General features: G+C 41.4%; 1 protein-coding gene across 1 annotated transcript in view; it reads right to left on the minus strand.

The window, feature by feature from the left end:
* Window positions 1–23,679, minus strand: part of mettl24 (methyltransferase like 24) — a 30,034-nt gene that overhangs the window by 1,180 nt on the left and 5,175 nt on the right. Inside the window, exons 2-4 of the mRNA XM_079214780.1 lie at window positions 13,958–14,056; window positions 9,362–9,495; window positions 5,111–5,330 (exon numbers count right to left, since the gene is read on the minus strand). Coding sequence (XP_079070906.1) covers window positions 5,111–5,330; window positions 9,362–9,495; window positions 13,958–14,056 — 453 coding nt within the window. The remainder of the gene's footprint in view (window positions 1–5,110; window positions 5,331–9,361; window positions 9,496–13,957; window positions 14,057–23,679) is intronic.

Below are 23,679 nucleotides of genomic sequence, written 5' to 3' on the forward strand. Positions count from 1 at the left end.
AAGCTATTAAAGGATGAAAAGGGGTAAGCAAAGCTTGGCCTTTGTTCTTGCTTCAGCGTTGCTGATGATGGATTAAGCGAGAGAGCAGCCTGACGAGGGTTGCTGTGTCGGAGCATAGAAGAAATGCTTCATAAGATGAATGTTAATAGCACCCTTAGGTCATATTCATGTGAGGAGACTTGCGCATGCCCAAAGTTTAATGCACATCCTCAGGATCTTGGGATTCCTTTTACGTCTTCTGGATTACTAAAGATGTCCATTGTCTGACCGTTATGTCTTTAAAAGTCTAGTTTGGAACGCACTGTCTCAGTTAGCATGTTCTCTGCTCGTATATCATGTCACTAAATAAGTAGCGATAAGACCTGAGGAGAGATTTAGATTACAAGACCAATCAAAAAGAGGCCCGGGGTAATGTGGTGTCAAGGATTATTACATTAGAGATAACATGAGATAGTAGCTAAAGGATATTCATAGTGCTCAGTCTTTTTTTTACTGTGGGAAAGGCTCGCATATCTGCAACTAAACTGAGAACATCATCCGTTGCTATCTGACAGCACGAGTATTAAAGTGACCAGGAAATTCCTTTACAACTGCTACATAATTCCCAGCCCTCATTAGTGAACAAGTCTCTGAAATTCTCAAAGAGCAGCTCTCTGTGGAGGACGACTCCAACTGTTGTCCTCTATCCGCCCCGTGGGCCTCAAAGCTCCCCGAGCAGAGATATGTTGCTTAATTGGACAGAAACCTCCTGAAGGAAAATGATATGGCATCATCAAGAGGTGATGTATTAACTCTGTCTCCGAGGAGAGTGGGTTTTATTATGTGTCGTGCTGTTTATGTGCATTTGTCATTATTGGATGTTATTTTAGAGCATGCGGCTTCATTAGGTCTAGCTTTTTTTTCACATAAATTGCCTGTCTGCTTCAACGGTCCTTCATCAAATGCTTTCAATATTAAGGGACAAGCCCTGGCAAGGCTGGTGTGAGTAAAGTCCATGAGGTGTTGAAGCTTTGGGAAGATGACTCTGCCACATGACTGTGCAGCGTGAGCCACGCTTACTAGTCCTGAACCTTGTTGTTGGAGTGCAAAGGCAGATGTTTTATGTCAAAACCTAAAATACATTTTGGCTGACATTCATCTGTTTTAAAGGAATAGTTTGAGTTGACAAAAAAAAACAATTAGACTTTTCCATTGCATTTTGGATTATTGCAGAATCTAAGCAATTATTTAATTATAAATAAATTATTCATGAAACTCGCATGTTTTGTTCAGCAGGATAATCTTCACAAATTAATTAAACTTTTATGATTTTTTTAACGTGACTGCAATCTCCAGACATAAAAAGCTACATTTGGCTGTAGATGATCTGCAGCACGGCCACATGAGTGAGCGTGTACACAACGAGGCTGTAAAGACAGATTAGTCGGCATTATGCTGTTATGTAATCTCATTTACGCTCTTGTTAGCAGCTGCTTTTTTTTTAAACATGTAAAAGCTTAAAAATTCCCGATAGGGATATTTACTGTCGTATTTTATATCGTAGAACAAAACATTAAAATCTCTGAATCCTGCGTTAACAGACTTTATTTCAGGCATCTCACCAATGGCCCATTCACAACCTCATTGACTTTGACACCAGGGAACCAGAAGTGTGTACAGGCGAACTCTTATCTGTGTTTTTAACTCATTCTTGCAGCACTCTAGTTCTTGCCTGAAATAAAGTCTGTAGATAACGCAGGAGAGCAGCTGTGAAACCAACCGGCAGATACCGACTCCTAGCCAAGAAATGGTGATTTGTCTTTTTTTGGGGAGGGGGGGATTTAGCCATGCTATCTGTTTCCGTCTGTGTTTATTGAAGACACATGTGTGTGACATGTATACACGTATGTATATGTATGTACGTATGGTTATTTCCCCAAATCAGCATTGAAAAGGTTTTTATTTTGATGAAGGCACAGATGACATACTGTTTCTCGAACAATAGGCTCCCACGGACAGCATGGCTCATTTTGAACTGCAAAAAAACGCTATAATTGTGTTGTGAAAATTCTGTACTTCTGATGAATAAAACATATTTCTTTCACTCTCTACAATAATATAGCTGATCATTAAATGTCAGAGTGCTGCCAACAGTCTTCTTACCCAATGGGCAAATATTTCCTCTCCTCCAAGTGCCTCACTCACATAGTATGTGCTCAAAATACACACAGTAATTATTTCAGCAAAGCATCCTCAGGATTAGGCAGCATTTTGGGACACATTTTAATTTAGAGACTCTTTTGAAGAAAACTCTGAGTCTTTGTAAACAAACAAGTTTTCTGATTTGAGAAAATAACTTTAAATGGAAGTTTACACTTTGGCTTAATTAGCCGGAAATGTGTTTATTTCACGGTGAACAGATCCTAGCTATTAAAAGACTCCGCACGATTTGGTTTTGTCACAAAAATTCAACTGTTCTCACTTGTAAACCAGAGAGACACACATTACAGCTTATGGGACCGTTATTATTATGTTGTGTATGCTTTCATTAGTGAGCCTGCCACAAGACAGCAGATCAAAAAAGAAGACATTTATTTACACATCCGATAGGTTTGCTGATTCTGTGCTTTTAGAAGCACCTTAACTGCAACTTTGACATCCAGGCAGAGCCCCCAAGGCATCTTGACAGACAAGTAAACAGTAGAAGCTATCTGTACACTCACCTGTGTATTCTGAAAATTTTATTTTGTGCCATAGATAAAGATGTTTTCACCAATTGAATTAACGAAAATTGTAAGACCGAAAAATGGATTATCATCAATTCATTCATTCAACACATTTTTTTTGTTGCAGATGATGTATACTACAGACACACTCCCCTTTCCTCCAACATGTTGACATTTGTGGTTTTCAAGTAACAGCTATTAAATTGATTGTCATGACATTTTTAGCTGACATTCCTTTAAAATAAATTACAATAACTTTGATGATCCCCAAACTTTTATCTAGCACCATCACCTGCTGCAAAATTCTAATTTGTCCAATACTTTGGTTTATGACCAGATACCAGCCAAATAGAGGAAATTTCCATCAGCATCCACTGTAGTTTGTGTTTAATGCCAATCAGCATATCTTAACATTAAATTACAAGATTGTGAACATGGTAAACATCATAACTGTGAAACTAGTGTGTTAGCATGCCGATGTTAGCATTAAGTTCAAAGCACTGCTGTGCTTCAGTGCAGTGGCACAAATGGCAGCGTTTAGTCTAAAACACATTTATCCATTAGTGTCAAGTGATTGGCTCCATTAAATTAGTACTGTGACTGCAGGATTGGGCCCTTTGTTGAGGAAATGAAAAGGTTATAAAGATGAAAGTATGTTTGGCAGGACGTCATTTAATTAAGTAGTGCCGCTGCCAGTGCTGATACTGTTGTATTTTCCACTTACCAAAAGGGTCCAACATGCATTTTATTTCCATAAATTAAATGTGATTTCCTGCACCTGACATTTGTTCTTGTGGTGTCAGCTGTTTACCAGAGCTCAAGTCATCTGTGTCGTTTTTAACGAACACAAATAAGAAATGCTGCAAAAATGCATATTTCGACTTTTCCAAGTGACTATTTCTTCACTGGTGCTTTTCCTGTCACAGAGGCTGGGTGAGAGCCTCTGAGAAGAAACTGTTCTGCCACTGTTGCTGCTTGCTCCTCCTGGCACACTGTGTACTAGCATTAAGACCTCATTACAAGGATGTGTGCGTGGCTTTTCATTTAGAACAGGTGGACACTGTCATCTAGGAAACAGGATGGTGTGCAAACCCACCCACATAAACACATACATACACGCTTTTGGCTCTCGAAAAAAGGTTTCAAACTTGTGTATGAAACACCTCATTGAGCAGCGTGTTTGCACCAGTAGCTTTAGATTTGCTTTGATTTACCTATTCATATGTGGACAGGTAGAAAAAAAAAATATTGATTCATTAGGTTTAGCACCTTTTTCTGGAGCAAATCATTACAAAAAGTCAAAAGTCCTCCTCACAGTCCATTGGTAGCTGACTGAACTAAATCATGACAACTGTTTTATTCCTAGCTGCATAAAAGTACTGGAGCTGAAAGGTAGTATAGCATTGTCTTGAGTTTGTCTCGCAAGTGGCAATTTCATGACAGCCTGCCTTTAGACTGACATTCATGGATATAAGTAAAGGTTTTAACCTTGTATTAGTGGTGGAGCCTGACAAAAGGTCACGGGGTCAGCAAACACATTAGAATTCAACCTCTGGGGACAATACATGGATTTAAAGCCGTATGTGTAGGAGTCAAACATTTCTGACTTCGGCAACTCCAAGTGGGAGTATTAACCAAGGAAGACAGCAGGGCACAAACAACAGCATACATATGTCCTCTAGAAAAATGTGTCTAAGTCTAGACACTATTTTCTTATGTTATGACAATATTTTGCAAGATCCTATAATTACACATACATGGAATCCAGACATTAAATTACTGTTAACATTGACTATAAATGCTCTGACTGTAATCGTGATGTTTGTGCTCCCATGAAAAGGAAATTGATATTTTATCTCAATGGGACCTATCCTGGTTAGAGAAAGGTTCAAAACAAAAGTAAGTTTCTTCCGAGGAAACAAAGAAGAGAAAAACAGCCTGACTGACATTCAGCTGTGTCTTCATTACCTCTGGAAGAGAAGCTTTGCTTCTTTGACCTTGAATAATCAGTTAGTCTTTCCCATAACAGGCATGTTCGTTGGATCTAAAACAGTGTTTATTAGTATGCATGCTTTCAGTGGGTTTGGTGATCGATCTTGCATGCAGATCCCTATCTGATGAGGTGGAACACAATCCCGTAGCATTCAATATGATAATATTTAAAGGAGGAAAACCAAATTATGTATGTGTGTTAATCCACCTGAAGCCTGACGCAGAGCAGAAGAATGAATCATGATGGTCTGCATTATGTCGCAGGGTGCGCTGACGTGGGCTGGTGTCTGCATGCAGTGAAACCTCTCACTGATACAGGAAGAAAAATCACTTTCACATGCTTCCAGGTGATTTTATAACGGAATACTTCACAAATGTATAGCCAGAGACTTAGTTCTGGCTTTGCCTTTTACCTGTCTGTGTCCGAAGTCATTCAGGATGGTGGCCAGTTTCTTGGTGTACTGACGCTTGCCAACAACGGCCGGGTTAGGATCCCTCCAGTCTACAGAGAGCCGGTGAAGCCACATTTCCGCCTGCTGCATGTGAGGCTGCTTCAGGCTGGGATCAAAGCAGTGGACCTCACATCCTGCCCGTGCGAGAGATCGCTCCAGGGACCGATCGTCCACACCCAACCTACAGCCCACACAGCAAAAGACAATTGGGTAGAATACTTAAAACACTTTCATGGTACAAGCCAAAATATGATGATTAAATAGGCCCTGATTTAAATCCACATTGTGTCTCCTTTAGATTCTAGTTTATTTAGGCAAAGTACATCTGATTGTCTTGACACAACATTTGAGAACCTATGAGACTATGAGTCTGCAGCCATGCTAGTGACTCCACAAGGCTGCACCTGCAGAGCACTACGTTGAGCAACGTTGAACACTAGTATGTTACAAAGGAGATCTGTTGCATTTCAGTGTTTGGGAATGTGTCCGATTTAATGGAAAATCTAATACATACGTATAGTGTATAGTATAGTGTTTTTATATTTTATATTTTTTCTCTTTCTTATTATAGTTTTTTTTTCCAAAAAGGTTGACTCAGAGAGCCCTGCACAAGAATTCCAATGTGTCTGGACTGTTGGTCTATGCACAAATGGCAAATAAAAAACCTTGAACCTTGTCAACTGAAAATATAGCCATCCACTTTCCCTTGATAGCTTGATAGTTTATGACACAAAGTGGTCTTAATGTTGAGAAACCTCAGCACAATTGATACTGAAATACTGAATTCTCATCCTAAAATTTCACTCGGAGACAGAAATACAGACAATGCATACCGAACGCCTCACCGTCACTGTGACCCTGACTTCACCTGATTGCTTAAAAGCCAAGAAATAAAGAACCAAGAGGAGACTTGCTTCCTCATTTTGAAATATGATGTGTAAATCAGACACATTTCCCTGTATTTCTCTCTTGTATGTGCCTCCCTCACTTTCCCACTCCCTCTTTCACTGCTATTCTCTCTTTATCTCACCCCTCCCTACTTTAATTTTCCAATTTTCTCCTTTTCTTCCTTCCTCAGTCGCTGTCTCCGCATTCCCTGGTGTCTAGTTTGTGCTGCGGCTGTATTCTGTAATTGTGGCAGAGGGAGTTTCATAGTACATTTCACAGTATATGTCTTTTACAGATGAGTCACCGGGTCTCTCCATGTATCCCACTCGCAGGGAGATAAGAGATGCGTGTATGGGAGAGATTGAGATGAAACTAGACATCTCTTTTTTGCCGCACTAAATATTTCATATACTTCCCTGAGAGTTCCCCCATTCTCTCTGGTGGGGTGTTTTAGCTGTAGGAATCACTGCAGCGACACTAGACTACTGTCAGGCGGGTTACGCTTGGAGCAGTGGGGTGCACACTGCACCAGAAGCTATTCTGGGTGACAGTGCTGAAAAAGAAGGGTCTCCACAATCTGTACTTTCCTCTCTCACGAGACGACAGAGTTCTAGAGCGCTAACTAGAACGTCATGGCGACCAGATGTGAGTGTGTGTGAGATGGGTGACAAACAACCAATGGACTGTAAATCTGATAAACAGAGCCTGTAGTTCGCCTGTCCTTGCTCTGAACTATAGTGTCAACAGTCTCCAGAGACTGGTTAACAAAGACTGGGTGGTCTGGGAAACTATCTGCTGTCTAGTCTCTTTCTCTTTCAAATTCTCCTTGTAGCTTCACAGCTGGATCTTCTCTAATTTATGTTCCCTTTGTGTCAAATACCATAGTGTTCTCAATACATTCTCCATTACTGTCTGACTCTCCACCCTTGCTCTCTCTTTCTCCGCCATGCTCCTATTCCACCATATATATAAGAGCTCCAAATTGGATAACATTTTTGTTTGCTTCATGGCCGACAGACTGCAGGCAAAGTCCTCATGAGTGGACCTCTTTCTTTTTATGAGGCCTTGAAACTGCCTCACACAAATGGCATACAGTTATTATTGATATTATTAATCATGCCTGCGCTTTATTTCTCCTGTGAGAAGATCTATTTGGCTACCACAAAGTCATCGTAAAACAAAAATAACTTATTGTTTCCACATTTTTCTTCAGGGGCAATTCAGCAAAAGAGAACAAAGCGGCGGCTTCCGGAGCCACTTTACTGTACTATATGGTTAGTGCAGCAGACTAAACGCACAAGTTTCAATGCCTGCTTTGATTGGCCAGAAACTGTGTGTTTCTTTTTCATCACTATGAAGGATTCATCCTCTCAGACTTATTTTCATTGCAGTGAGCATCTGCTCTGTTACTTCATCAGGAGAAAAAATAACGTATGATCAAAAAAGATTGAAACTGGTATAAGAGAAGGAAGAAAGAGGATGAGAGAGGTAAGATAGAGTACAAGAGGTGAAAGGTGGATCGCTGGTCTTTCATGTGGAAAAACATCCTGAAGGCCCCATCGACCACCACGTGACAGACCAATCAGAGAACAGCTGCTCATCCTGCCCAGGCACAGCCGTCCACGGCTCGTTAAACTGCATGCAAATGAAACGTATCAACCGCACACACTCACAAAAACACGCGTAATATGCACGGAAGAGTACACACACAACTGTACTCAGTCGTCCTAACGCGCTGAGTTTAACAGTGAACTCCCACACCTAATAGTATTTGACATTTCTATTAAAGCCAGTGTGATGTGCAGCAGTGGACTTTAGGAGGGAATTGTAAGTCTCCTGTACAGCAAAGCAGAGGTCTCCTGAGAATAGGATACCTAGCATAGATTCAAGAGTATGAAGTATGTGTGTGTGTGTGTGTTTTGTGTGTTTTGTGTGTGTGTGTGTGTGTGTGTGTGTGTGTGTGTGTGTGTGTGTGTGTGTGAGAAGGAGAAGATCGCTTGACGTATCCAGAAAAGTGGAACTTCAGAGAGCGCTTTGCCTTGTTAAACTGCGATACTAAGTGGGTTCTTAGGACATTTCTTTTGTCACTACTGAATTTTCTATTTTTCATAGAAAATTGTGTGAGCCAGTGTTGAGGGTCAACTAAGCATGAATTGAATTCCCTCCGGAGGTCTTATGGGATCAGTTAGACAGAAGGAAAATGTTAATGTGGCTTTTGCTGAAAATTAAAGCTGTGACTCACCTTTTCCTAAGATGATATTCAGAACAAATGTTACATTTTTTGCATGCATAATATTATGTTTAGTTTTGGTGAATGTCCATGTAGCTTTCCTGCATGAGTGACTTCCCATCAGTCAGCCAGAGGATATCAGATATGTTTTTCTCCAATGCCTCCATTTGACTCCTCACTCCCACCATAGAGAGGCCGGAAGTCATAAACAGCAGCAGCAGCCCCCATCTCCATTCCTCCCGCATCAGTATCTGTACCCTGCCTGCCTTGATGCCAGCACACCTGCGCTGTCTCTCAACAGTCAAATTAATAAACTCCCTCTCTCCTGCAGACAAATCCTGCAGCACCTCAGCACAGTGGAGAGCAGGGCATAAACCGGGCCGAGCTGAGCCATGACGCAAAGCCAACTGGGAGTGATTGAATCTTAAGAAGGTCAAATACCTTGGTGGCCTGGCTGACTCCATTCAAGATTACTTGCCACTCAAGGAGAGGAAGCAGAGGTGCACGTGATGTTCCAGGTGGAGGTACAGTTGAAGAGAGGATTATCTTTATTCTTATTACAGTGTTTTTTCGACAAATCAAATTACCCAGAATACACAAAGAAATATAAACCTGATACATGGCACAAAGAAGTGAATATTTCTTCTTCAGATCCTGAATAAATATAGGCTCAGTGACCAATTAGTGATTGAAATTGGAAGACATAAAAAGACAAGGCCAACAGGGTACGTGCAGATAGAGATACTCCTCTTCTATTGTGTGGAAAAATAGCCTTCATTCTTTGTAGAAATAGTGAGAGAAACCCCAGAATTTTTCCTCTCAGAAGAAATTTGTCATGAGTGAAATGACAACAGCAGCAATTGTGAAGATGCATCACAGCCTGTCACAGAAACAGATGCTCTGCAGATAACTCACTGACTGTCTGAAAATAAATGATGGGAACAATCCCGTTGCTCTACAGATGCATTACATGACCACTTGTCAGGTGTTAGAATAAAGGTTGAAATTTGACATGGTGGTGTTGAGTGTAACGTTTGAGTTAGGGAATTAATGTATTCAGTGGATGGTGTATGTCAGTGTTTGTCTGTACGCACCCAAAAGAGTATACCCTGCAGCGTTTGTCTTGTATTCTGTGGGTCAGGCTGTATTTGGGGTCCAGACATGCAGCCCAGGCTCCCGGGGTCCCCTCCTGAGCAGCTTCCTCACCGGCCAACGATGCACATGACACCTAAACACATAAAAACATATAACAGCCAGTCGTCGATATTGAGAACCAGAGTTTCTCCTCCTGCTTATTATGTTGTTCCCTGGCTCAAAAATATAAAAAATATTGTAAATGCAATGTACAATACAGATGTACAATGTACACAAAAGCAATGAATGGCGTCCTAGTAAATTGAAATAATCCCACCAGCATTTAAGAGCCAAGATTGGCAGCTTTGCAGACACTCTTGGAACAGTCCTAATGTGATGAACATCTTTTCCTCAAAATATCTTCACACAAATGCTATAAATCACTGGAGACTGCTACTGACTTTGACCCTGGGCTCGTGTGTGTTTGGGCCTCCGTGTTGAACAACGTTCTCCATACTATTCATCTTGATGCGCAGCTGGGGCAGATGCCTCAGCTGCACTGCCAAGTCCCTCAGCAGTAGAGTGAGAGAATGAAAGAATGACGATAAACAAGGAGGAGAAAATTTCAAAGTGAGTGCAGATTGGCAGGTTTAAAAAAATAATATTCAGAGTGTTTATGTGGGTACGTTTTGGTAAAATATGCACCTGGATAAACTATTTACATACAGAGAGTAAACTTGTGCATACAAGTCAGCGTGTTGCTTTTGGGTATATCTGTAGGTTTAAAATGGATTAAGCTTTAGCGCAGGAGCTGCTGCTCAAATGTTTGACGTCTAATTTCTTTAAGCTCCTTCTGGGGCAGAGAGTCAGTTTACAGAGGAAGAACAATATTGGCTCAGACATGATGATATGAAACATAAATCAATGGTTCTACTGTAAACCATTCTAGTGTAAACATGATGTGTATAGCATTCTTTTATTATCGCTTACTGTGTATTATCTATTCTTACACTTACAATTTACCGAGTTTGCTCAGGTTAAGCAATAACGCAAGCAATAATAATAATAAAGTTTTCTGTTGTCAGGGAACAAATAGCACTGTATGCCAGCCTCTTTATAAAGACATACACTGTTAACATATAAATTACATATGAAACTTATATTTGTGCATGTTTGAATTCGCTTGTGAAGTGAGTTAGATTTTAGGCATCGTGTCCTTGCTCTGGCCAAACAAGGTAGTCCAGATGTCCCAATCCACAGCAATGTTGTTTGGCTCCTGGGAGAACCTGAGGCCATTCCCAGCCAGATGAGATATAATATCTCCAGCGAGTTATCGGGTCATCCCCGGGGTCTTCTGTTTTTTGGAAGAGCCCGGAAAACCTCCATAGAAAGGTACCCACGAGCCACCTGGATTAGATGGCTTCTTTCAATTTGAAGGATCGCCGACTCTACTCTACACTTATTTGTGTTATTTGAATCCGTGATCTGATTCTTTGGTCACTACCCAAAGTTCATGACCAGATGTGAGGATTGGAATGAAGTTCGGCTGCTAAATCAAAAGCTTTGCTTCAGGCTCAGCTCAGTTTGGTGCAATTACCGCTGATGCTGCACCAATCTGCCTATTGACCTCCCATTTATTTTACCCTTATTTGTGCACAAGGCTCAAAGATACTTTAACTTCTTGGGGTAGCAACTCACTCCCAACCCAGAGGGAGCAGTCCATCTGGGTTACTGTCACTGTCTAATGAAGCCAACAGAACCCATCATCTGCAAAGACGAGAGAAGCAATTCTGAAGTCCCTAAACAGCACCCGGTCCTCCCTCGGCTGCGCCTCAAGATAACATCGATTAAAATCCCAGCTAGAACAGGTGGTAAGGGACAATCCTGATGGAGCCCAACACCCACTGAAAACGTGTTTGATTTATGAAGAATACAGGAGCAGCTCTCACTCGTGTTATATAAGGAATGGTTGGCTGATAGCAACATGCTCAGTACCCTATACACAACCCTGTAAGCCTTCTCCAAGTCCTCAAAACACATTGGACTGGATACGTAAACTCCCATGACTGCTCTCCTAATCTTGCAAAGGTAAAGAGCTGGTGCAGTGTTCCTCCTCCAGGTGTAGAATCCCCATTGCTCCTCCTGGACCTCAGACAATCCAAACCTCTTCTCCAGCACCATGGCATATTCTCCAAGGAACGCTGAGCAGTGGGATTATGCAAGCACTGTGTGCAACTTCCACCCAGTGTGCTGGTCGAATTCAGGAGTTCCTCAAAGAGAATATCCCCAGTCAGGGTCAGCAGTTCTCCTGAGACGAACCCTGCTTTCCCTTCCTGTGTCATCTGACGGTTGGCAGATGTTCTCCATAGCCTTCTTGAACTCCTTCCACGTCTTGGTTTTTGCCTCAGCTACCCAAGCCCCAAGGGTCTCCTGAAGCAGCAGACAAGTACCATGAGACCATGGGTGCCTCATGGTATTTGTCTGCTGCTTCAGGAGACCCTTGGGCCAACCCCAGCCTAAAAGGCCTCTGTCCGGCAGCCACCAGCTGATCCCAATTCACCACCAGGTGCTGGTGCACGAGACTCCAATGCTTATCCCAGTGGACCCACAGGACTTGTCTCCTTGTAGGTTTTGCTCAGTTCTGTACCAGGTCCCCTCTCAACAGTGTTCAGTGACAGGTCAGAATGGGTCCAGCTGAGTAAGTGGAGGGCCACCTGATGTGTATTTGTTACAAAGGGCACGGTAATTGTATTGCCCATGTGGGTGGCACAGTCATGCATTTAACTTAATTTGGAACACGCTTCATTATGGTTGTCATTGTTAATGGGTTCCAGCTGAAAGCATTCATCTGCACACAATGTACAGTGTGCAATGAAATGCAAAATCACTCTTGATTATTTTGCCACTTCACATCTGCGGGCTACGCATTGAACTAAATTCTCTGGATAGCACATAGCTGTAAAAAAGGAACCTTTGAACACACAAAATAATACATTAACAGTAACTGCGTATTGGTCTTAAGCTAATAAGAAAAAAATATTCCAAAATATATTTTATGTTGTTAAAAAATACTTTTATAAAAACACTTCCTCCTATCTTGTGTGTGTGCTGGTGCATGCATGCAAATGCACTGACTCCTATTGATCAGGCAGTTGTGTCGCAGGCCATCTCTCTGAGTAACAACTCCACCAGGCACTGTGTCAGTCAGCATTACATCTGAGGATGCTGCTATGCCCCCTCCAACTCCCTCCACCCTTTCCTGTCAGTGTGTATGATGGACAGTTCCCTTCAACAGCTTCCCACAAACACACGCTTACACACAAATACTCAGACAATGCCTTTCTCTCTGTTCTTGTCCTTGTCTCTCCCTCTCACCCACACAAGTGGCTGCACTCCTTGTGAGCTGAATGTCTGCTGTGAAAGATATAGAACACTTGCTTCGTCATTTAGAGTTGGGTACTCTGTGTTCTCGTTATATTGTTTAAGGGGAAAGAGATAAGTTGCCGATTTATCTCCAAACCAATTTCTTTACATTAAAAACAGTAGCACATGTAATCCAAAAAACGTCCCTCTATGTTTTGGACAGTGAAAATTAAACTGTGTCTTTGCATTACCTTCACAATGGGGACAAGGACACTGAATTACAGGCTTTCTCAATCCCTCAATATTTCTTAAATTATGATAGTGATCTTAATCGATTCGTAGTAATTTAATGCTGACATAAACCAACAAACACACCACAACATCTCATTGATTAAGTATGAATAGAGGGGCTCTGAGTTTCATCTGTATGGTAATCAATAGAGTAATGAATTATGTGTGTGCTGTTGAGCAAGACGACTGAGCTGAATGTGAAAGAGGTGCCAGTGTAGCTCAGTCATTGGCTGTTAGATAACGGCTCGCTCTGATATACAGAACAAAGACCTGTCAAAGTAATGCATTACCTGGCCTTCAATAGCAACAACTACTCTGATTATCTGCCTTCAAGTCGTAATGCTACATTAATGCCTCTGGTTACAATGTTTACAATGTTTAGTTAACCTGAGGTTAAAGCAGCAAAAGGTCAAGTAGCTGTGTTCCCTGATGTAAAATAACATGTAGCAAAGCATTAAGTACAGCCAATATCACAAATAAAAAAATACAGACAAACAAAAAAGACACCACATTAACAGTGGCTCAAGGTAAAAACTGAACAACCAGGGACTCACAGGCCAAGAACCGAGCAGTTATGACGAACTGAATTTGACAGCTTTTGTCAAAAAAAAAAATGTTGTACCCTGGGAAGACTTTTTCAGATTATCTTTACATAGAATCAGCAGTGTTAACAGTGCCAAGAAACCAACAATCCTGTTTTCTGTTTCACACTTTCATAATACTGTTGTATCTTCATATCTGCTCTGCAAATCGTTCATATCCGATACTGTTCCTATTTGTTGTACTTTATTTGGGCAGTCAGCAGTGTTAGGAAATACACTTACTGCAGATACGTTCCATCACTGCAAGTGCACATTTATTTTTAATATTATACATGGTCCCTGACAAATACATGAAATAAATGAAGTAGATATATACAACTGGAGCTTTTAATAGTACGAATCCAAACAACGATGACTCACTTGGGGTGTTGTGATGTAGTTGAGGAATCTTTTAGCTTCTTCCTCCAGAGAATGACTCTCACCGGCCCAGGGCTTCAAGTCTATGTGCCACCGAGGAGTCTGTAGGGGAGCGCACACACGGACGTGATTATTAACAAACGACAAGAGCATGACAATTGAAAATTAGTTAGCGTCAAAGTAGGCCAATCAAAGAAATCCAGTACAAGGACAACAACAAAGGGAGCTTTATTCTTCCAGGTATTGTAACCCACTTGGGTATATTGATGGAACTAGGTCACAATGTGCTCAGTGGAGGATTTTTTTTTTCCTCACCTGTGTGTTAGTGACAAATAAGCTGCTTAAGTTTATTTCCATTGTTATTTTAGTAAAAATGCGGCTGCTATTTAGTCTCACGCATTTGGCGCTACAAAGTACGGGTGGAAAAAAAATCTAATATAAAAAGTCTGGCTGTGTTTAAACAGTGGAAAAATAAAACTTCCTTCACCATCAGTCGGCTATAGCAGCTCAGTGCTGCTGTGTGATCACATTCCTGAAACCTGGTAGAGCTCTGCTTTACAGCCTGCTTCATTTCTACAGGAATGTGTCTGTTTATGATTAGAGATAGAGAGAGAAGAAAAAGAGGATCCGAGAAACATCTGGCCTGATTCATTTCTTTGTATCTCCCCTTACAGGGATGACACATAATGATGCATTTGCTGGCTGCACAATACGTTCTGAGGGTCAAACACATGGCCAAATTTCATTAGCATCCAGGTATAAATGATCCTGGGTGATTTCACTTGGAACGCTCCTGCTTTCATCAGTATTTTATGGGCACTGCAGTTTCAGATTTTCCGTGGTTTTGCACAGATCATCTTTTGGCTTTACGAAACAGATCATGTTTGGGTTTGTTCATGGCTGTGGGCACATCTGGTGAGCAATCTGTATCGGGCACTATGGGACAACAGGTCTGTTTTGGAAAATAATCTTGTGTTGGAATTCACACCCATGTTTCCATCTTTCTCTCTCTTTCTCTCTCTCTCTCTCTCTCTCTATCTCTCTCTATCTCTCTCTCTCTCTCTCAGTTCTTCGCACTTCAACGCGACGTACACCCATCATACATCTGCACTACATATAGATCTGAAACCAGGCAATGATTATCTACGAATCCATTGCACATGTACAACCACACACTTGTGAACTCCTAAAAACTAATATATATGCACTTACTGTATATGGACATGCACATCCACTTACAGCAACCTGCCAATACATTATATATATATAAGCACCATAATATAATTTTCTCTTTCAGTGTTGCTGATCCTGGAACTGCCGACACAGAGAACCAGCTGTCCCTTTAATGGCTGCAGTGTTGGATCCTTGCAACACTATTCACTGTTTGGCATTCAGCCTTTAATCGATTTGTGGCGTGTCAAAACATCTGAATGCTTGCGAGGCTTTAATTCTTCCCCTCCTCTCTCCATCATGTCATCCCTCTATTTCCTTTTATGCCTTTCCTCCTCTGGCTCCTACACTCTGCGTCTCGTTTTTCTCGTCATTGTTTTTCTCTCTCTCTCTCTCTCTATATATAAAATAATTGCATCGGTGATGATCAACATAATCACCCTGCAGGAAAAATAGGGTGATGAATGTGCGCAGGTGGGTTTCACTCTCTACCTATCGTTTTCTGCAGTTTGATTTTCCTGATTTGAGCGTTGCATAAACAGGCCTTAAATATCTTACTTTGGACAAAACAGCACAACTTAATGCTCTTGTTGACCCTCGCCACACAAAAGAGAGATCAATCAAATTATTGTATAGATATTTAATTTAATTGCATAATCATTCATTTGCAACAGGACTATACAGACTCTACTTATTTTGTAACAAAAACTCTTCTGATTTTTGACCAATGACTATGCCTCCAAACTTCCTCCATAACATTTGTATTCCAATTTCATAGCAAAAAACCCTCAAATGGTCCAAAAATGCAGCGGTGAGTCCAGGAAAGTTTTACAGGGATGGAAAGATTGCATATTAGTTTGTTATTTAAATAAATAACATCTACCTTTCGGCATCTACCTGTCCACTAACTGCCCTTTTCAACTCCTTACCACATTCTTACTGCACAGCTCAGCTATCAGGCCCCATACATCAGCCACAGGTTGGGACAGGACTACTGATCAGGGTGCAGATATCCGGGACAATGGACTCACAGGGAGTTTCCAGTGCATAAAGTGGGATTTAATAGGGACAACAAGTGGAGAAGGAAAGGACAAGTGCGGGTCAAATGCACACACATTCTCACGGAAATTCATGGCATAGAAGAAATGGAATTATTGCCATATTTTGGCAATGGAATCCAAGGTTTCTAGTTTCAAGACTTAACTGGAAAGCAGCCGTTTTTAGACTCGTACAACTCAAACTTTTCAATCAATTTCTGTTTTTTTTTCATGTGAGGTTATTTGGTGGAAAATAAATCCAACCTTTATCTAACCACAATTATGTTTTTGCTGCATGTACTAAAACTGAGATCCAAAATAGATATTTAGTTTGTGTCTATGCCTGCATTAAACTATACATGTCTGTGAGCTACTACGAACTGCTGAATCCTCACTTAGCGGTGATGAGATTAGTGTTAAGCCCCATGTTCAGTCAAGCAACAACAAGTCATCAGCGCCTCAGGGACAGCCGAGGTAAGCAGTGTTAATAACAAACACACAGAATATCACTCATCAACTGTCGAGCCTCAGCTGTTTAGCCCTTAATCCCATGACATTAGATATTACAACCATTTCAGCATAAGCATTTCAGGTAGTTGCCTTGACATGAATGGATTAATGGAAAATTAAAATGACTAAGTTGGTATGACATTAGAAAAGGTGACATTTTCTAAAGGAAATGTGTGTGCGCTGTGAATACTATACTGAAATAAGTTGAAATGGTTGTTAAAATGGAAGTGCTGAAGATTGAACATTTTGTTCAACTTCAAACAATGAGGTAAAAAAAAGGGTTTGTGCGCTTGCAGCTGACAATTTACAAAGCTCAGTTTTCCTTCAAGCCTTGAAAGGAGTTGAAATGTCAGTTTAAGAGCAAGTGATGCATTTCATTTGAAGGATCAGTTGAAGTGGAGGTCACTTGAACTGTAAGAATCGACATGAGTTGAAGTGTCACTTGAAGTGTGATCATTGACGGCAGATGAACTCTCAGTTAAATAAAGAGACGATTGAGTGAATTTAACTGCAGACAAAGTTATTAGAGCAACGGCAGGGGGAAAAATTTAACAGAATTGTCTTCTATCAGTCTTTCATCCTGATGTACATTTCTTTCATTTTCATTTTATTTCCCAGGGATTTATAAAGGATGGTTCTTTTTTATAAATACCCTCCTTGCCCCCCTTTTGATCGCTCTGTTATGGGGCCTTTCTGCATGGCCTGCATGTCTTGATGGAGCTGGATGTGTTAGTGCCACTCAGCCTGGTGTGAAAGAAGTGTGAGCAGCCAGGCCAAGCATGAAAAATCCCCTGGGGCGAAGAGGATGGATGGGTGGACAAGAGATGACTGGATAAAACAGGAGAGGACGGTCTGCCAGAACAATGAGAGAGTGTGAGAAGAAGATAAGTAGAGGGGGAGATGGACATGTAAACAGAAGAGGAAATGTACCTCATTGGGAAGGAAGAAGAAGAGTTCTACATGTGTATGGATTTAAACCAAGAATTAAAAAAAGTCAGTACATAACGATCGATGACTGTGTGGTCAGAGCATCTCAGAGGACACAAGCAGTGCTTTTGATGAATTAAATATCACATAGGAGCCAGCCACCGGTGAGCTCATAAGTCCACAGACGGAGTGCTGCCAAGGCGGCCCCGTCTGGTGGCAGAGTGCCAGGAGTGTCTGAGTGTCAGACCTGCTGCTCATTTTGTTTTTTTGCAATTACTGCAAACGCTTCTAAGCTATACCATCATGCTGTGCACTCGAGAGGTCAAAGCTTTCAGTTCAACTGCGTGTGGAATATTATTTTAACACTATGGTGTGTCTTGAAGTTTCAAATGCTCCTTGACAGGCTATATTTTCCTGACAGCATGGGCACAAACTAAATAGTACATCTGTGCCAAATGAAGGTCAAGTCATGCCACGGTCAGGTGGGCAGACAGAGAGGTTGAGGTTTAATGAAACAGCAGGTGGCTGATTCACATTAGCCTCCCTCTGATTTCTAGGAGTTTGTGAACCAGTTGAGGGATTGTTTCTGAGACGTGTGCTCCATGGGAGCTGCGCTAACACCTTTCAGGGAACAATGATGCACGATTCTATGTTTTTATTTTATTTTTTTGGGATGCTCAGAACTTTGATATAATGTAACAATAATAATAACAGGGTGGAGAGCTTTATTGCAAAAAAAGAAGAAGAAAAAAGCAATTTCCCAATATTTTTTGTCATTAGGAAAAAAAACCTACTTAATACTTACATAACTGCATTGACAGACAGGTGTACAATTATTGGCTAATTGACCTCATATTTAATGCTTGATATGAAATGAACATTCTCCATTACATAAAAAAAACTGTCCGTACAAATTGGCCAGAAAAAGAAGAACAAATCTACCACATGGCTGCTCAATATACTCATAAGACATTGACAAAACTGTGTGTATAGTTATATTGACATGATAATAAATGGTGAATAGTATGACCAGACATGGAGATCCCATACATTGCATCAGCCAGAAATTATTCATCCTGCTTTCATTTTCTCTTTACCTCCGTCTATTTCTCTGTCATTGGAAAGATGCATTAGGTTCTACATATGGAAATCTTGTGATTAGGGTTGTTATGGTAGCCAACCACATATTTGGCAGGTAGTGGAGATGTTTACTGTGAGTTAAATGAAGTTAGACTTGATAACAACAAAAGACAGATGATCAGTGGCGGTTCTACATGTAATACGCCCCCCCCCCCCCCCCCCCTCCCACACCTCCCCAGCAAGCAGCCGCAGGGGGCGCCAACCCGCCAACCCCCCACACAGCGACACGATAGACACCGCTACACGATAGACACCGCTTCACGGCCCAGATGATTTTTTTTTTTTTTTTTAAGTGGTTGTGCCGCCCCCCACGTGTCATGAAAAAGTGCCTGCCCGGGTCGCCCGTGCCCAAAACCGCCCCTGCAGATGATTAGATTTTACACTAATTGTTGTCGACTGACTTTAGGGAGGCTATATACAAAGTTTGCACGGCAAAAGAGTTCAGGTCTGATCTAGTGGTCAGATCACACCTGATAATTTATATCATACACCTGCTGCATTCTGGGTATTTAGAAGAGAGTTCTCAGTGAATGCATATTATGTTATATCAGTTGATGACAGATCAAACATTGAGAATTATTATATCAAGAGCATAATAAAACGGTATATTGGAAGGATTGATACTGACAGCATGACTGTATGATCGTAAATAGGATAATCACAAAGAATCTGCCATACTGAGCGCTATCGTTCTGACTAATCTGGTAGATTGGGGAGACTGGCAGTTGGATCCGACCCATCTGCCTCGGTTTCCTGCAGTGTCATCTCTATTGCTCCGGCAGGCCTGGCTCACTGGCCAATCCCAGCTCACCAGAGTACAGTGAGAGACTGAGAGGGTATAACAGAATTAAAGCGGAGGATTACGCTGATCTTTTTTAATAAAGGCAGTAATCTCAGAAGAGTTTAGCCTCAGTCTCAAAGGCATCTGACAAACCCACATCTGGTATGCAAGAGAGAGAGAGAGAGAGAGAGAGAAAAAGAGAGAGAGAGAGAGATGGAAAACGACTGCAACAATCCTAGTTTATTGTAAAGTGGTGGAGTTGAATTAACCTCTGAATATGATTTGACATTGAGGCTTTGCAGTAATGCGTTCAACTCTGTGTTGCATTACAGCACACTCACACACGCACACAGACAGACACACACATGTCGTAAATCAAAACGGATCTAAGACCTGCTCGAGCACATTCTCACTCAGCACTTTAAGCCATCGCCTACATGGCACCATCTTGCCAATGCAGAGCATTTCATTTTTCCTGCTTTTCTGTTTAAGGTGCATCTTTACAAACATCCTCAATATACTGTGCTGAACCGAGGGAACCATATCAGCGCCTTGAATTTCATAAGAAGTACCGTGACAGACAACTCAATGTCAGATAAGAGGACACTTTATGAGTTGGATGAAATATAAATTCATCAGAGAACGTTTGCACAAAAGCACAGGGTGTTTTAAAATGATAACAATCTCCATCCACAATTCTGTTTCAGCATCGTTTTAGAATTGATTTTCGTCCACTAACACGCCTGAAAAGGAATATTACATGACTATTCCTATCACTGGGCGTGTGGGTGTAAGCGGGAAGTAGATTGGTTGCTTAGTTACAGAAAATACACTACATACAGTATTATTGTACTCTTTAATAATAAACGGTCGTGCTCTACATTTAAGATCTTCCTCTCTACTTCCCACACACGCACTCAAACAGACACATTTATTTGTTCAAACTTTAAGAAGTTACAAGGCTGCAGATCTTGCTCTACCGCTCTCACTTCAAATTTACTTTAAAATACAAAATACTCTCTTCCAAATCAAAGTTTACGACACACGTCTCTCACTAACTTCCCCTCGGTTTCATTGTTGTCTGTTGTCACACTTGTAGCTCTGCCGGGTGAGAGAGCATTTATGCTTTATGTTTATTCAGGAACTTCACAATGGGTGCAGAACAAAACAAGCATCGATAAGAAAAGGAAAGACCTCTCGTTTTGTGTTCATTTCCATCCTCTAAGCCGCAAACCATGATTTCAAACATCCGCTTCGTAGGGCTGACGGGGCCGCTGGACACGATGCTTGCATATCGCTCAAATAATAGCGTGCTTTCTTCGCATGTAGGCAGTAGTAGCATTATGAAATGCAGAATTTAACTGCACAGCAGCTGCTAGTAGAGACAAAAAGGTAAGCAACGCTTGTAATTCGTTATCCATGTTGGCAGTCGATCAATAATCAAGGCTGATGACGAATCAGGGAAGAACAAGTCGTGACTGCTAAGACCAAATCAAGTAGCGGATTCATAAATGCATCCAGGCATACACAGATGCTCCTCCTATTCATCACAAGACGGATTGAAATGGTTCGGGGATGCAACTCGGACAAAAGGTGATTGACACAGTTGATGACACGATGCTGTCTGATTTGCTCGTATCCAGTTTGAATCGTGGCCCTCTTGGCCAGCATCTTCACAGACAGATGGGGTCTTATTGTTAGCAGGCTTAGTTAAAACCTGCATGTGTGTGTCTGAGTGTCTGAGTCAATCTATGCAAGTGGGTGCCTGTCTTCCTGGGCAGTATCCCAGATATGAGATCTGTGTTTGATGTCAGGTTGGGAAGAGCAGAACGAGCTTACTGAGCACCAGATGACATTCATTTCCTGAGACTAAGCAGGAAAATCACCATCATTTTACTTTTCTTGCCAATTTGTCAATTTGTTTCTTACACATAAATTAAAACGGCAATGAATTGATATGGCAAGGGGGCCGTATATCCAAGCCTTGTCATAGCATAATTGTCAATTTTCCTGTTTGCTTTGTGAGATTAGAGTCCTGCTAACATTATCACTGAGCGGTGGTGTCTCCACAAGTACCTCAGTTGTGTTTGTGTTTCTAATTGAATCTCCCTTCTCTGTGCCTTCTTCTCCATATGTTTTCCATTCTCATTAACACTAAGTATCAGCTATCAAGTAGATATACTGAGTGAGAGACAGAAAGGCAGAAATATTATTTTCAACAACAAGCTCTTCAAGCAATTGTCCCTGATGTTCACTGGCCCTCTCTGTTGGTGAGTGCTGTGTGTTGTCTTTGTAACCTGACACATGGAGCTCTGGTGCGTGTCGAATGCCTCTGAAATGGATTTCTGCTACACAAACAAACCGCAGTCTCTTTTGGTGGCACACAAAGTGACATTTGCTCCAAGCAGGTATTCATGGTGCGTTTGTGTGCATGTGTACGTACATGGATGGGGCAGTGAAATTGAGTGGTAAAGATGGGGAGCGAGCTATTTCAGAGGTCAATGCACTCATTCATATCAGCTGGGAGGAAGACTGAGAAGTTTCTGGAATGTTCCAGACAAAGCGTCCATGTCTGAGGGGAGTATTGTGAGATCGGGACTCTGGACTTGACAGTTTGACACTGACTTTTCCCCCCTTCAGTGGGAGTCTTTGTCCGATACAAGTCAGCGCGCACAACGGACCCACTGTTTGTTCAGTCAATAACATTTAGAGCATTAAGTGGCTTCTGTTTCTCCATCTGGAACATATGGTTTTTATCTTCTTGTTTGAGGCAGGGCTTGTATGGATCTATTTTTAAAAGTAGGGATCAGGCGCTTTCAGGTCTCAACTTTGGCCTCAAACCTTTTTCTCAGCCTAGTTTTACATTTCAATAAAAAACAAACAGGGATGGATTTCAGGTCCATAATGCTCCTACTTATAGAATAAAAGTACTAATATCTTCTCAGCTCCAGATACACTCTCAGCTGTTTTTCTTGTTTAAAAAGTGTGCAAACCCTCGCTCAAGGTGCTTAAATAGTCATATTAATGTAACTTTGCCGAGAAGGAGTGATTGATTATCTGAAAGGTCTCTTTGTGCTTCTTCTCCCCCATAACTTGGCAAGGATTCCAGGCTTGGCTTTTTTACTTCGTTGAACTTGATTACTAATCTAGCATTGAGCAAGCAAAGCTGTGTGCCTGTGTAGAGCGGTTTGCTCCTCCAGGGGTGGGTGGTGTGTGCATAATGGATGATGCAATGCTATTGTGGTTATATGATCCAAAAATGTTGGAAATCAAAGGGCTTATATGTCTAAATATGTGTATTTCATCTGCAAGGAGTTATAACACCATGTACATGTAAGCTGCTTTAAAGGTGCCTGTAAACATATAATTTGCGCTGGTTAGTTTGCACTTGTTGTCAATAAAAAGATGCTCTGCAAGTTTTGCATTACAGCACCCTGTGTGGCAATTTCAAACAACCTTAAAGCATTTGTACAATGAGCTTAATTCGGTGGTATCATTCTTCTCATCATAGTATTTGCATAAAGCAAATTTCCCAAAATGTGAATGAGTCACTATAAGTCTGTAAATAACCCACGTTGGAACAGCAGCGGCACTGGGCGCTGCTTGTAATAGATTACACTTACAGCTCAAGAACAGAAAGTTGAGTGTGACCCGAGTGACATGTCAGCTTCCAAGCCCTTGATTTCTTGTGACTCACTGGTTCCTCAGATCACGCAGCCAGAGGTTAAAGACGGCTGAGAACTGACTGCAGTCACACCTTTGGGATTACAGAAGGCAACCTTCAAATTCTTCTCTCTCTCTTCCCCTTCCTCTGTTGAGCCGAGGTCTTTCAGCTTTCCAAGACGTGACCAAGGTCACCGGGTTTCCGCATTAGAGATTCCACTGCGGGCCCAATACTGACTGGCAGCACAAAGTGGCCTTTTCTGTTGTGGCTTTAACACTGAACTAATCAACGCTCAGGCACAAAGTATTCATTTGGAATCACATCAATGTTTATTTGAACAAAAGTAATTAATACTTGCGGATAAATTAACTTGTGTCCCATCTAATTAACAGAAATCATTTGATTTAAAGTGCAGGCTGCTCTGGCTTATTGGTGTTATCAATTAATGAATGAAGTATTCTGTTTTATCCAAACAGAGTGAGAGAGACACCTCAAA

This window comes from Taurulus bubalis (assembly GCF_910589615.1).
Source record: "Taurulus bubalis genome assembly, chromosome: 3".
NCBI lineage: Eukaryota > Metazoa > Chordata > Actinopteri > Perciformes > Cottidae > Taurulus > Taurulus bubalis.